Source organism: Punica granatum, chromosome 3, assembly GCF_007655135.1.
Source record: "Punica granatum isolate Tunisia-2019 chromosome 3, ASM765513v2, whole genome shotgun sequence".
Taxonomy (NCBI): Eukaryota; Viridiplantae; Streptophyta; class Magnoliopsida; order Myrtales; family Lythraceae; genus Punica; species Punica granatum.
This window is the reverse complement of record NC_045129.1, coordinates 11,407,861-11,422,786: the sequence shown is the minus strand read 5'-3', so window position 1 is coordinate 11,422,786 and position 14,926 is coordinate 11,407,861. Positions and strand designations below refer to the sequence as shown.

General features: G+C 41.1%; 2 protein-coding genes across 6 annotated transcripts; one reads left to right on the top strand and one right to left on the bottom strand.

Moving 5' to 3' along the window:
* Positions 1–269: 269 nt before the first annotated feature.
* LOC116199413 (glutamyl-tRNA(Gln) amidotransferase subunit A) lies at positions 270–6,462 on the top strand. 3 transcript variants are annotated; one of them, XM_031529751.1, is made up of 14 exons: positions 270–540; positions 922–1,001; positions 1,099–1,192; positions 1,288–1,518; positions 1,626–1,708; positions 1,786–1,886; positions 2,127–2,250; positions 2,337–2,491; positions 2,787–2,923; positions 3,014–3,184; positions 3,452–3,676; positions 4,886–5,119; positions 5,521–5,654; positions 6,039–6,462. In XM_031529751.1, the coding sequence occupies exons 1-14, from the start codon at positions 316–318 to the stop codon at positions 6,049–6,051; spliced, it is 2,007 nt and encodes a 668-aa protein (XP_031385611.1). In that variant the 5' UTR covers positions 270–315; the 3' UTR covers positions 6,052–6,462. The 3 variants fall into 3 exon arrangements, with proteins under 3 accessions (XP_031385611.1, XP_031385612.1, XP_031385613.1); XM_031529752.1 differs by having other exon boundaries at positions 5,521–5,685; positions 6,039–6,444; XM_031529753.1 differs by lacking the exon at positions 922–1,001 and having other exon boundaries at positions 271–540; positions 1,094–1,192.
* A 166-nt stretch (positions 6,463–6,628) lies between these two features.
* LOC116199414 (protein trichome berefringence-like 7) lies at positions 6,629–10,302 on the bottom strand. Of its 3 annotated transcripts, none has more exons than XM_031529754.1 (5): positions 9,936–10,270; positions 8,451–9,548; positions 7,737–7,895; positions 7,082–7,404; positions 6,629–6,946 (listed from the first exon to the last, which is right to left on the bottom strand). In XM_031529754.1, the coding sequence occupies exons 2-4, from the start codon at positions 9,293–9,295 to the stop codon at positions 7,116–7,118; spliced, it is 1,293 nt and encodes a 430-aa protein (XP_031385614.1). In that variant the 5' UTR covers positions 9,296–9,548; positions 9,936–10,270; the 3' UTR covers positions 6,629–6,946; positions 7,082–7,115. The 3 variants fall into 3 exon arrangements, with proteins under 3 accessions (XP_031385614.1, XP_031385615.1, XP_031385616.1); XM_031529755.1 differs by having other exon boundaries at positions 8,451–9,483; XM_031529756.1 differs by having other exon boundaries at positions 7,084–7,404; positions 8,451–10,302.
* Positions 10,303–14,926: the final 4,624 nt, after the last annotated feature.

Below are 14,926 nucleotides of genomic sequence, written 5' to 3'. Positions count from 1 at the left end.
CCCGAGAAAAATGTCCAGAGTGGCAAGTGTGGCCCCACTAACGCTCCACGTGGGCGCCGTTGATTTTCAAACGTGCCATGTCAGCACGTCCGTTAAATGTCGACGGAAAAGATAATGTCGGGATAGATTCGATGCAAAAAGTAAATCATGGATAGATTTGATAAAAAAAAGCATAGGATAAATTTGACAAAACGGGTAAATCACATGCCATTTTAGGTAAAAAAAACCCTTTTTTTTTTTAGCCTTTTCTTTTTGTATGCATAATATTTTCAAGTAAACATCGCAGAGGAGCACAGAGGAGCTGAGCGAGCAATCATGGCGATGATGCTGCTGCAGCTTCGACTGCCCGGCGGCAAGTGTGGCCTCGTCAGCGCGCACGTGTCGATGCACACCGCTCTCCGTCTGTCGTCCCTCTTCTTGCTCCTCTCTGTTACCTTCTTCGGCAGGAGCGCCGCTGCTTCGTGTCAGCAGCTCCACACCTGCTCATCTCCAACGACCTCCGTCAGTCATCCGGCCGCCGTGAGCCCTTCCGCGATGACGGTACCTCTCTTCCCTGTTCTCCTTCTTGGGCATCGACTATAATGGTCGTTAAGATATTGAATAGACTAGAACAGCAAGCATCAAGTTTGACTTTGATGGCTTCATATAGTTTCATCATGCTTCAAGCACTGTCATTTGATTGCCAGTGGCAGAGACGTTCTCATGTAGAATTCACAGTGCTGTTCTGTGACATTGGTGATTGGTTGACTTGACTCTGCATCGCATGAAAGGAATGGGAACTTGTAACCTAATCCGGGCTTTTTCCATATTTTGTTTAGCCAATGAAGCACCCTGAGATCTCAATTCCTTTCATTTCTGTTAGAATTCTTAAGAGGGAGATAAATATCCTCCATATGCGTGATCCCCACTTGTTTAAAACAGGCGAGAACTTGTAACTTAATCGAGAAAATGTTGTGTCCGAAAGTTCGGTTTCATGGTTGTGCCTCCTCTTCTTATTCCAGGTAATGCCCATTCAAGACGTTGTGCGGGTATTTTGTGTCATCCCTAAGGTTTTCTTCTTTTTGATGAATGCTTTCTGGGTTTACTTGATCAGGACAGCAGGAGCGATGCATGTCCGGAGAAGATTGGTGATGTTTCACAGCTTAAATGTGCATTCAAATTATTTGATGCGGACTTCTTCCCTGACAGTAAGGTATTGCGTGATCTACTAACTAGCTGCTGATTATGTCATGATGGTTTCTCGATCTAGTCTTTTCAAGTTTTAAAGTTTGCTGTACCTCACATCAGGTCCAGGAGATTGCAGAGGGTGCAGTGGACTACAATATCCCCATAATCAGAGCAAACAGAAAATCTGTTGCCTCCGTTGATGGAGGTCTGCAGAATCCATCTCCATTAGTTTTCAATGCCAAGTGGGGCAATGCTAGTGAACAAGTGAACATCAAAAGCAGAAGATTTGATTACCCTTCACCGTCTGGCATACAAAGACCAAAGAATGATGAAGATATTGCATTTATGAGTGTATGTGCTTATTATCCACATTATCCTGAAATGAGATGCAGCAGTATTTCATTCCCATTGCTTTCGGTTGTGTCATCCTTCTAAACAAGGTTACCAGCTGTGACCAGGTTGTTGGACTAGGAGAGCTTATAAGAACAGGGCAAATTACATCTGAGGAGCTTACTAGGATCTTTCTGCAGAGATTAAAGAGGTATTTCTATTTACGATGTGAGAAGCATCAAGTTTAGTGAAAGATCTTTAAAATGTTGTTGCTAATAATGCCTCCAGGTATGGCGATGTGCTTCAATCTGTCGTATCCTACACGGAAGAATTAGCATTCATGCAAGCAAAAGAAGCTGATAGGTTGCTTGCTGAGGGGACATACCTTGGTATAGGCCTTACACTGTAGTATTTCTAATTTACTGAGTGAAATTTTCTGGAAAATGAACAGGATTGTGAATGTGTTCCATCTCATTCTATATTACCAAGCAAGAGCCTTTCTTTGAGGCTGTCCAATAGTAGAGACATCTATATTTACGGTCTGGGGCCTGCACTTGCTGCTCTACCTAAAGATTTGAAGTAGTTTCATTTTGGGATATGTGAAATTGATTAGACTGTATGTTGTCTAGGTCCTCTCCATGGGATTCCTTATGGATTGAAGGACATAATTGCGGTACCACATTACAGAACGACTTGGGGTTCAAAAACTTTCAAAGACCAGGTCCTTGACATTGAAGCTTGGGTTTACAAAAGGTACTTGAGGTGTTCTTAAATGCAGAAGTACAGTGAGATGTATGGGGATTATTTAGTTAGCTTAATCAACGGTGATGCTTGTATAGGTTGAAATCCGCGGGTGCAGTTCTTGTTGCGAAGCTTGCCACTGGTTCACTGGCATATGATGATATATGGTTTGGTGGTAGAACAAGGAACCCTTGGAACATCGAGGAATTTTCCACTGGCTCGTCAGCTGGGCCCGCTGCCTGCACTTCAGCAGGTTCTTGTCAGATGCCTCTTCTGATATATATATATTCATATATCATCGAAACTTTACTAACATTTATCATGGGAAGGACTCGTTGATATTTCATGTTATCATAAGATGAGCTGCTGCCAGGAACTCCGGTTTTGGTTATTTATTTTGAAATTTTTATCATGAATCTACTTCTGGCTGGACCTATTTTCTATTTACCAGGTACAAATAAAACAAAAAAAAATGGGATTCTCTCCAAGCGGAGGTCTGATTGATCATTTGGTAGATTTTTCTTGAACTAAGGCTCTTCTTATGACAGGCATGGTTCCCTTTGCAATTGGTTCAGAGACGGCTGGATCCATGACATATCCTGCAGCTCGATGTGGCGTTACTGCATTGCGCCCGACATTTGGTTCTGTTGGTCGGACTGGTGTTATGAGCATATCAGAAAGCCTAGTATTATTCGCATTTTCCATGCTCTTATTTTATTTCATTTATTGGGCAATGAGGAATGAGGATCACCGATGAATCTTGTTTATCTGGCAGGATAAACTTGGCCCTTTCTGCAGGACAGCAGCAGACTGTGCAATCATACTGGATGCTATTCGAGGAAAGGATCCTGATGATCTATCATCAAGAGACATTTCACTTGATAATCCATTCACGGTGGACATAACAAAACTCACAGTTGGATATCTAGATGATGCCGAGATGGAGGTCAGTACTGTAATCATTTCTCTGGGGAATACCTGGTAGCAGTAGTTTGAGGACATATGTGCAATTTTAGGGGAATCTGTTTCCCGGCGTGCATATTTTACTTAATAAGTACCTGGCCTCGTTTATCTTTCTAAACAGAATTCACATAAATGATGCATTCTGTGTTGTGCTAACAGTTCTGGTCCTGAAATGACGGACAGTATCCGGATGGATGCTGTAGATTGCAAAGTCTCTAATCAGATATATAACTTTCTATAATGCATACAGGTTATTGAAGTTCTTAAAACAAAAGGCGTCAACATGGTCCCTTTCAAATTAAATTACACAGTAGAGTCCGTTCAAGGCATACTCAATTTCACGATGGATGTGGATATGTTGGCCCACTTTGATGAGTGGCAGCGACAGGGGAAGGATGCTGTTTATGAAGCTCAAGATCAATGGCCTGTTGAACTGCGCCGCGCACGCATGATTTCAGTTGTGGACTATGTGCAGGTTTGTGGCTTAGAAGTGACTGTCCATCTATGCGAGCTAATACCTTTATTTTAGAAGCCCATACTACATTTTTCCAAATTTAAAGAAGAAAAATCTGTTCTAATGTAGAGGCTAAACATGTAGATGTATTTATTTATTTATTATTTATTATTATTATTCTTTTTTTTTTAACTTAAGAAGTGTGTCCAAATTTCATCTTCTAACTGAAAATATAATGAGTTGGGTGAAAATTGATTACTACCAATAATTTATGAATGGTACACTAACCCTTTGTTTGGATTGAGGAAAAGGAAGGGGAAGGGGAACTTTCTATGAAATTTTTCAAAATCTTCATACAAACCCCCTCCACTTCCCCGCATATTTCCCTTAATCCAAGCGAAGCTTAATAAAATCAGCCCCAACATCTTGCTGCATGTACTGTGGTTAGGTCGCTAGTTTAACTTAACTGAAAATATATCAACCATCAGTTTCGCAACGTGATGTCACTCTGAGATCAGGATATAGAAAATGTGTTGAAAGAACATTAATGTGAGATAATATGCTTATGATTTTGTGCCTGGTGACTGGCTGGAAACTACACAAAAGAAATTGTCGGTGATAGAAATGTTGGTGAATGTTGAGAAATGGACTTGCCAACTCCTATTAAGGAGTCAATAATGGTAGGATTCTGTTTTTTCTTATGAAAAGCCTAGTGAAGCTGAAGTACATCGTGGAGCAGAACTTGTATGATCATCTCACCATGGGGGAGGGCGGTCTTCTCATTGCCACTTAAGATGTCCAGATCTATGCCTTCCTTCAATTTTCCCCCCTTATCCCTTCCTTGGCTGTGATTTAAATGAAAGTTGACAACAAAGATTTATATAGTTTATGCCATTCAACTTTATAGTAACAAGCTGGGTGTAGGCACATACTGCTAACAACATTTGGTCAGAAACATTCATCAGTGTGATTTTGGGTCTATTTTCAATGTTAAGGTTACATTGTACTGTTCCAGAGGGACATTGAATATGTTCTTTTGGCTTTAATAGAATCCAATATACTGTCAATTCTTTGAAAAGTTTGTACTTCTTAAACCATGTTGTGGCTCCATATACAAATAGTATGTGCGGACCTGTCTTAACTTGGAATATAGCTTACTTTCGTTATTAAATCTTCTTAGTTGTACAGAAAGTGGCAATGTCATAACTGTCTGTCTATTTGTGTCCACAGGCTCAACGAGCTAGGGGTAAACTGATTCGCGAAGTAAGAGAAGGCTTTGAGGTTGATGCATTTGTTGGAAATGCAACTGACTGGGAGAAAGTTTGCTTGGGAAATCTCGTGGGAATCCCTATCATCGTTGTTCCCACTGGATTTACTAGCATATCCAATCTGCCTTCTGGTGGGTCAAAACGAAGAACCACTTTGAACACTGGCATTTATGCTCCCCCAGAGAAGGATCACATCGTAAGATTTTATTGGATGGTCATTCTTTTTCCGCAAGAAACATTGCCACAGAAAGAAAAAGAGAAATTCATTTCTTTTCTATTTTTGGGTTGTTCGGCTGAAGAAGAACCTAACAAACTGAAATGCTAACTGAAGCAAGCCAAGATCGTCTAGAGTTGATGACTGTGACGGCAGAATCTATCAACTGTCACTGTACATATATCTGCAAGCCCTTTCCTGCTTAGGGAGGAGACTGATGTTTTTACTTCAAACCAGTAGCCTAGTGTCTGATTCTTAAGTGGACATTGTTTTTCTTCTAATCCTTCTCTGTCACAGCAGCAGGTGAGAAGCAATGACTGAGGATGGAAATGTGTATGCTAGTAACTCTAAATGTATTTTGCATTTTCCTGTGCTACTCGCAGGCTCTAGCCCTGGCCATGGCTTACCAGTCGGTCACAGATCACCACAAGCAACGGCCGCCAATTGATGATCTTGCACCAGATGAGTTGGCTCCTGGCAGGGAATCAGTGGTTTACCCTTCTAGACGCCTACATATGTGAGTGGATATCGTCAATTCACTTTGAGAGGTGATTCTTCTGCAGCTATAGGAGAACAAAAAAGTAGGAATAAAGTGGCCACAACTTGAGAAGAATGAAAAGCAATTGTTTATTAAATGTGCTCCTTAGGCCACTTTGAAAAGAAAAGAAAGTTGATTTGGATCAAGAGTCTCATCAACCTAATGTTTATAGCCTGTTCTGACGGATGAGGAAGGACTACTGGTGTTGAGATAGATTCACATGGCGGGCCATTGGTAAAGTCAAGAGTCTTTACTAATATGGTTTATCATATGCACTTAATGGACATGATTCATATGGTTATCTTCTGGAATACGTTTTCCTGTGCAGTATCTCATTCTCGTGTATGATGTGTATTTTTGCAGATATCCGAAGTGATAAGCAAAAGCAAGCGGCAAGATCCGCTGGAAGGTTAAAATTTAGATAGTTGGTACTAAAAATGTTAGAAAAAGTAAACGAAAAGAGTAATGAGGGGACTAAATGGGAACAAGAGGGATCCGCCGAAGAAGATCCTTCTCTGAGGGAGCAATCCTTCTGTTTACCTTTTATGTGTTAGACGTAGTTTCTGGATTTAGTCGATTTTAGGAATATCCTTGGTTTAGTATGTCGGGCCTGACTTTGAGAAGCCCGAGCATCCTCTGGGGTTCCTGTTACATGTCCCGATCTCATGTATGGCACAAGTGGGAATGGAATGAAACAGAAATCGCCATTCAGACATTATATTATGTATTGTCGTTTGTAATCGGAATGAGGCAGATTCTGCATTTCCAAGTTTGTTCCACCCGTTAATCAATTATGTTTCAGAAGGGGAAGCAGCCATATGAAGGGACTGAAGGTTCCTGAATTTGTACATTTTCTACTATTGCCACTACCTTGATCAGGAAACAATAATGTGCCCATTTTGTTCAATCTAGGAAAGATTTCAAGACTTTCAGATGCTATAAAGAGAAGAAAATCATCTTTAAATTGTGGATGAGGAAGAATGTTTTATTCCGTCGTTTTGTTACAATTCCAATCACTCCCACCTCTCCTCATTAGTAAACAACATATTCGGTATCACTCGGAGAAGGCCTATCTATAGAATCCTCAAAAATGTTACATCTAAGACACTGATGAATCTTTCAGCATCTGGTACAACAAACAAAAGAATCGCAACAATACTGTGAAGAAGAACAAATAGAAACAAATCGATTCGTTTGACAAAACTTATCTTTACCTGTCTGTTTAACTGTATGTTTTGTTTTGGAATCCTCAGCGAAGGAAGTGCAGCTCCCTGAAACAAATGAGGAGAGTCGAAAAGTCGGTGCGGTTAGTGGCCAGTAATCTGCTTCTCTCCTCAAAATGTTATTCAATGGAACATCAACGGAACCGACAACAACAAAATGGGCGGGCTCAGAGGGAAGCATACACAATTTAATGTAAAGCAGTCACCGGAGAGGAGGTCAGTGGCTTCTTATCCTTATAAGGTGCGAGAGAAGAATCTCATTCCACATATCAGGCACTCCAGGGAGACACCAGTGGCTGCAATCGGGCACAAGCGGTTTATCACTCCATGTGCCCACGTGGGCATCACTCCGAGAAGCCGACATTGATGTTATTTGCAAGACAGTAACTGGAACTGTCATGTTTTTCACTGTATCCAACGCTATGTCCGTGAATACGCTTCGATCCCTTCCCTGAGTGTCTGGAGTTGGGTACTGGGTCACATTGCAAAACCTTCGAGTTTGATCACTGGAAATATGCAGAAACTAGATTTAGTCGTGCCAAATACAATCTCTTGACAAGAATTCTTTCACAATGCAGAAACAGAAATTAGCCTATTAAGCAACTGCTACTCCCAAAACCTTAAAACTTGTCGGAATATCCACACAGGCTTGTTTATGAGCATGATTCATTACTCCCTCAGATACAAGCCGAGCTATGCACATGCGGATATAAACCAATGAGAAACATACAAAAAAAACATAAACATCAACCACGACTAAACGAGATACATAAATGATCTGTGGATTGGTGTAAGTTAAGCACTTCCAGAGCAAGTAACCCGAGGGAAAAAAAAATACCTCCAATGAGATGGTTCAAAAGTGCGAATAAATACTCTTGTCCTTGCTTGATTGATTGTTCGGTCGACCCATGAAGCCCAGGTATCTAGGGCCACTTTGAAGGCTGTAGGAATAGACATTCCTAGCTTCAATGCATCTCCAACCTTGAAATAACAACCCCTGCCCAATATAAAATTTAGAAGAATCCAGGTGTTTCTGATGATGCTAAGAGCAGAATGCCCACTGAAAACTAGTTTAGCTAGTCCCATGCTGAAGTTTAAAGTTTACACAACTCGTAATACGGAACTCAAAGGCTGACAGTCTTGGAGATATCTCAGATTTCAAATTTGCCTGTGCCTAGTGAATTTATCAGAACTTCAATGGCAGACCGGTGAAAAAGAAAAGTAGCTAGAAATCCTTGTTGCGCTTCTAGGAGCAAAAGCAATCTCCGATGCTAATAGGAAACAGATAAATGGACAAATATACCTTTAATCACAAAGAGCTCATAATCCTCCCAAAGGAATGTAATTTGAAAGTTACAACACCACTGCAGGACTTGCGCGATCATATTTGTTTCAAAGCCAAATAGTAGATGGTATTTAAAATTATTAATAATAAAAAAGTGTGAAGCTTTCACAGATATCGAATATCTTCGGAGACACTTCATGCAAAATTACTTATCCAGCGACAAATAGCTAAATGACTTTATGTAGAAATTAAGTGGGGAGAACTTACGTCTCAAAGAGCTTCCCAGGCACCCACCACTGCCCTGTGTTGAATATGAGAACATCTGAATCAACCCACCGGTTGCTTATATCATCCAATTTATCCAACTTCAGCGTTGATCTGACCCTTTTTGGAGCATGCCTAGGCATCCAACCATGTTGTACCAAGAAAACAGACCGAAAAAATTCGATGGTGAAATTGAATGAACTGAACCGGACACCTAAGAACCTGATCCTTTTTGTTATCGTATTCCCGTTAACTTCATAAACACTCTTCTTATCATCCACTCCAGTCATAAGGAAACATATAAGCGACTCCCACTGAGTCCTACTCATGGAATCTCCAACAAAAACCAACCGTTTGTTCCTGAGCCATTCCAGGACCATTTGAGCATTGAACTTTGGAATATCACAGTTTCTTGGCTTCCACCTCCATTTGAGATATTCATCATCTTTCCGACCATTGGCCAAGCAATTGAATCCTTGTTCAGTAAAGGGGCAGTTTGATGCATTGTATAACGGGTAACTCTCATCTTGGACCCAAGTTCCATCAAAAAGATCACAAGCACTTAAGGATGCATTCGTGTTCAAAGAAGTATCCCCATGGAAAGTGATCTTTAAATTGGGGACAACAAAAGCGTAACTAGCAAAGATTGCAAGGAGGAATGTGACCGAGTAACCGAGCACAATAATTATGCGAAAATGGCGTGACACCCAGCTCGATCGGACATTAACTCTTGGGCTTCCAACACTCAAGGCTGTTCCCTTGCGATTAAATGAACTGCTTCTGCTGAAATTTAGTGACGTGCTCCTGCTGAAATTTAATGACGTGCTCCTGCTGAAATTATGCATCATCACATAAAGCCATGCCACGCAGACTGATTGTAGCCTTCACCAATATGGAAGCGGACTTTCTAATGTCAAAAACCAAATAACAACATCTCGATGATAACCCAAGCCCCCCATCGGTTGTCCGAATGGGAGATTTGCAAGGCCCAGAAAGCTCAGAGCAAATGTTTGTCCCAGAAGAGGCTCCTCAAGTCCTATACAGACCCAATCCAAAGTTTAGCAGCTCGGCACTATCAACTCATTAGCTCCTCAGTATAGCCTATCAATGCACGAGAAGCGGAACATGTAGCGAACATCCCAATCAACAGATTTCTATGGCAAATCCAATCCAAAGTCAGACATGAAAAATGGGATATTCAAAGGGCCCAGCAAGTTAAAAAGCACTTTAGCTCTTATTCAACTTATATATGAGATAACTTCTCCTCAGAAGCTCAAATCCAATCCAAAATCAATACAAACCTATAACTTCCTGTGCAATACCGAACTGACTCAAACTTTGTAACTCGAAACGCTATCACAGAGCGAAACCAGATCATCACTGCTACTTAAATAAAGATGAACTCGAACAACCGGATCTTCTCTAGCTTCCAGTGCATAACTTGATCGCAACCCAGAGAAGAACCAAACAAATGGGTGTTACTGTTACCTCAAATCTACAGGGAGACCAATTCAAAGCCAGCAACCCCACCAACCAACACGTACAGAGCGATTCTTGAACAGCGCAAGCAGAAACAACTCATTCAGAGGCGCTTACGCATCTCGTTGGGAGTTTCCGAGAAGATGCGAGATGGAGATAAAAGGGGAGCGAGCGAAGAAGGAGAAGAGATCGGAGGGCGACAGAGAGAGATGGGATGGTGGGAGAGAGAGAATTGAAGGCAGAGATAGCCGGTGGGAGCTATTCCGCTGAAAGTAGTTATACAATGACAATATTTCCATATAATATTTATGCATGTATGTGTGTGTCTCTGTTTCGTAAAGGGTGAATGACATCTGATGTAATTAATAACAGATCTTGCAGATGTTGTCGGGTCACTATTTCTTTTTTATCTCGTTGAAATAAGAGATAACTCTCATTTATTGATTCAGGTTCCGTCATTCACTTGATTTTCCATCCCTTCCATTGTATGTAAAGACCATTATGAAAATTTGTCGCTGTCAACTGCAGATCTAGCATGCTGCGTTTTGAAACTTATTCAGTACTTAAATTATTTACATACTCAAATTTGTATATGCCGTAATTTCACTTCAGCTCTCATTCAGTATTTTAATATGCCATTGCCACCTGATGGACACTTAATTACATGTTAAATCGAGAAAAAATAACACCGGTATCGCTTGAAAAATAGGACTTTCATTCCTTGATGATTTTTCTTTAGCACTATATCATGCCATATTCTCAAACCTTCCATATGAATAAATACCTTACTTTGCATCAATAACGAGATACTACCCGACTTGAGTATAATAAGCTTGGAAGTCGCTCCTAACTATAATAAGCTTCTTCCACATTTTCTACTTTGTAAGCGATGAGCTTGACTTTGACCCTTACTTAGCTGTTGGACTGCTTCGATTTGGCAAGCCTCAACTCCCATTTTAATTGGCTAATTAAGTTCGTCGGGAACCAAACTAGGATCGACAATGGCAGCAGCTATGGTGGTCGGGAGCAAGAGTTAGATAACAGTAATGGGAGAATGACACTATTGGTCCTAATTGTTTGGCATTTTTTGAAATTGAGTCCTAAAAGTTTCACTTCGAAAAATCAAGTCCTAAAAGTTTGGAAAAAGTGTCAGCAATGGTCCTAAAAGTTTTGAAAAAATGACACCACTGGTCCTATCTGTCAAGTGGCCGTTAAGTGGAGTTAACGTCGTCCGTTTCGACAACGTGGCCGTTAGTTTGCTGATATGGCCGTTAATGCGATGACATGGCACATTCCTATTGGATCAATTTTAAATCCACCACGTCTTGCTCATGCCAACCCGACTTGCTCCCGGTAATACCCGACCCACCATAATTCCCAAAATCTAGTCGGCTTTGAAACCGCCCAGAAGTCCAAGGATATGAGGGACTTCGTCAAGGAGCACATGCTGTGCTGATGCAAAAGCTTTTGGTATCTTCGAATTTTTTGACAGATCATTACCCTTCCAGAAAATTAAAGGGGTAAATGACTTATTTTGACAGATCATTACCCTTCTAGAAAATTAAATGAGTAAATGACTTATCGTCGAATTTTTTGACAGTTCATTACCCCAAAATCGAACAAACCAATTGATTATGGGTGGAGGAATTTAGCAGAATAAATTGATAGTGTATGTGGAGAATCATTATACATGGCGATTTCGTTGTATGATCGAAAAAAAAAAAAAAGCGAAGGAAACTACCGTTCATCTTCTTCTATGGGCTGCAGAGAATAGCAAAGGCTCCACCCGAGCTCGACTAAACTTGCAAGCAAACTCCCATATATAAGGAATTCAGACCCCACAATTCATCCGCCATTGAAGCATCGGCTCGCAGAGTTTCGAGATCCCTTTTTGGGGTTGATGAGAAATTAGGAATCTTGAAACAGTTCCGCGCGCAGAGGTCTCGGAGAAAGGTCAAAGCTTTGTGGTTGCTTGTGGCGAGCTCAGCTGCTCGTTGTAGGGGTTGAACGTAGGTGAGGCAGGGAATTAGGGTTTCGATCGAAGTCCCTTAACGAAGTCCCTCAGATCCTAATCCCCGCAGGGAATTAGGGTCGTGGCGGTGAATCCCTTGACGAAGTCCCTCGGATCAGCGGTGACCCCGAGCTCCAGGCCGGCATTGGTGAAGGAGCTAGCGATCTGCGGGGCGATGGCGTCGGACTTCTGCGTCGGGGCCAGCGACCTTGGAGGCTTCGATGGCGATTTTGGGAATTTAGCTTCGATGGAGGCTTCGCTCTCTTCCACAATCCTCCATTGCCGGGTTTTAGATTTTGGGAATTTAGCTTCCTGTCGGTTTCGGTATTAATTGGAGCAAGTCGGATTGAAAACGGTATTAATTGGAGCAAGTCGGGTCGAAATCCGCAGATTTCAAATTGGACCAATAAGAACGTGCCACGTCATCACAGTGACGGTCAGTTTGACGGCGTTAAGTCCACGTAGGCTGACGGTAACGGTAAGTTAGATTTAGGACCAATACTGACACTTTTTCCAAACTTATAAGACTTTGTTACCCTTTCTAAAACTTTTAGAACTCAAAGTCAAAAAATGTCAAACAATTAGGACCAACAGTGTCATTTTCCCTAATAGTAATATATACTAGCTGCTGGACTAGTGTTGGGTCAAGCGGACATATGAGATTTCTGATCTGGAGCATCGATATTGTATCGATGCAGGTTTCACTGGTGATATATATATGTGATATCTTTAGAATATGGAGACTACAATGTAATTTATATACAATTGTCTCTCTATATATATACACACAACACAGCCACCATTGTTGGATATGGCATTATACCTACAGATGGTATCATATAGGAGTGATCGGTTTCGAGTACCCTATATTTTTCACAATACCCGGACCCTACCCTGTTGAATCCTGGAACCGGAACTTACTCGGAACTTGTATTATACCACAGGTTCCGAGTACCATGTTGAAACCTGTAAATTTTTTTCTCTCGCTAAATAAAACTGAAAATGTCACATATATAATCGGTAATCACTCCAAATATCAACAAAATTTAGATTAATTCACAACAAAAAAAAAATATATCTCATCAATACATCAACAAAATTAAACATCCACATTACGGTCTCACACAACAAAGTACATCTGTTCTGATTCGTTAGAGGAGACAATAACGTTACTCTTTCCCCTTTTTTTTAATAAATAACCAGTTCCGGGTATCTTGTAGGTAGGAACTGGAACCATAACCGATTTTTACTGATTCCTGATTTTAATACCCGGAACCTACCATATTTTCAATACGAGTTACCCGGACCCTACCCTAATGAGTAGGTTCCAACCGGTTCCGGGTATACCAGGTACCCGTGCACACCCCTAGTATCAGAGCCTAGCTTGGCTAATACCTAGAATCATCCCTCCTCTCTCTCTGTCGTCCGAAACCTTTCTGACTTGCCCAACCCTATCTCTAGATCTCGTCACTCATGGACCCTTATGACCTGCCCACCCCTCCCATTATCACGGCTGATCCCACTGATCAACAAACCTCCAATACATCGGCTGCTCTTCCCTCATCTCCACCAATTACGCCCATGATTGTTCCTGCTTCTCTAGTACAAATGACACCTGCAATTGGCTCTGTCTCAGCTCCAAATATTGCTAATGTCATCCATGTTCAATTGAATAATCAGAACTATCTAATCTGGAAGTCTCGCTTCTCTACATTTCTCAAGTCTCACAGTCTCTTTAATCATGTCGATGCCAATATTCCCTATCCCTCGCCAACCGACCTTTCTTTTATGAGTTGTCTTATCCATTGCTCACTCCTCATCATGGCCCTTTAGTCAATTAGATTTTAAGAATGCATTTCTTCATGGCCACTTCAATGAGAAAGTCTACATGCGTCAACCTCTAGGATTCGTTCATCCTCAATTTTTTGATCATGTTTGTCGGACAAATCTCTATATGGATTAAAGTAGGCATCCAAGTCCTGGTTCACTCGAATCAGTTCTTTTCTACTCTCTCAGGGATTTCATTCGAGTCTTGTTGGTACATCTCTATTCATTTATTGTTAGGGGTCCCATACAATTCTTCTACTCCTCTATGTTGATGACATTATCTTCACAAATAGCTCAAAATCTCTTCTTGCTAGATTCATCGCACTTCTCTCTTGAGAATTTGCAATGAAAGACCTTGGTCCTCTTCATTATTTTTTGGGTCTTCAGGCTACTCGAACTACAAAAACACTATTTCTTTCTCGGTATAAATATATATAGGATGTTTTGCTCTGTTTCGGTCTTGACAAAACTTCTGCAATTAAGATGCCATTACCATCTAAAAGTAATTTGTCCTTGACAGATGTTGATCCACTTCTGGATCCTTCAAAGTATAGGAGCATGGTAGGTGCTTTGCAGTATGTTACTATTACTAGACCATATTTATGTTTAGCAGTGAATTTAGTGAGCAGTTTATGCAAGCTCTACAAACTACACACTTACAGGCTACTAAGAGGATATTGCGACACCTTCGTGGCATGTCCTCCTATGGTATTCATCTTTGCAGGTCCACGGACTTTTAGATCACTGCATATACAAATGACAATTGGGCTCGATGTGTCCATATAGTTGTCGTTCAACGACAATTTATGCAGTTTTTGTGGGCTCGAACCTAATCTCTTGGAGGTCCAGAAAACAATCAACGGTATCTTGTAGCTCGATAGAGGCTGAATATCGAGCACTTGGGTATGCGGTGGTTGAAACACTTTGGCTCCGCCAACTTCTACAAGACATTAGCTGCCACTCACCAAGTCCGATCATAGCATGTTGTGACAATATTAGTGCTATTTACCTCGCCGCAAATCCTGTCCAACATGATCGAAGTAAGCATATTGCGGTTGACTATCATTTCATCCGAGAGCAACTGGCACGTGGAGAACTTTTTGTACGATATGTCCCCACATCATCACAACTTGCAGACTTGCTCACTAAAAATGTATCACTT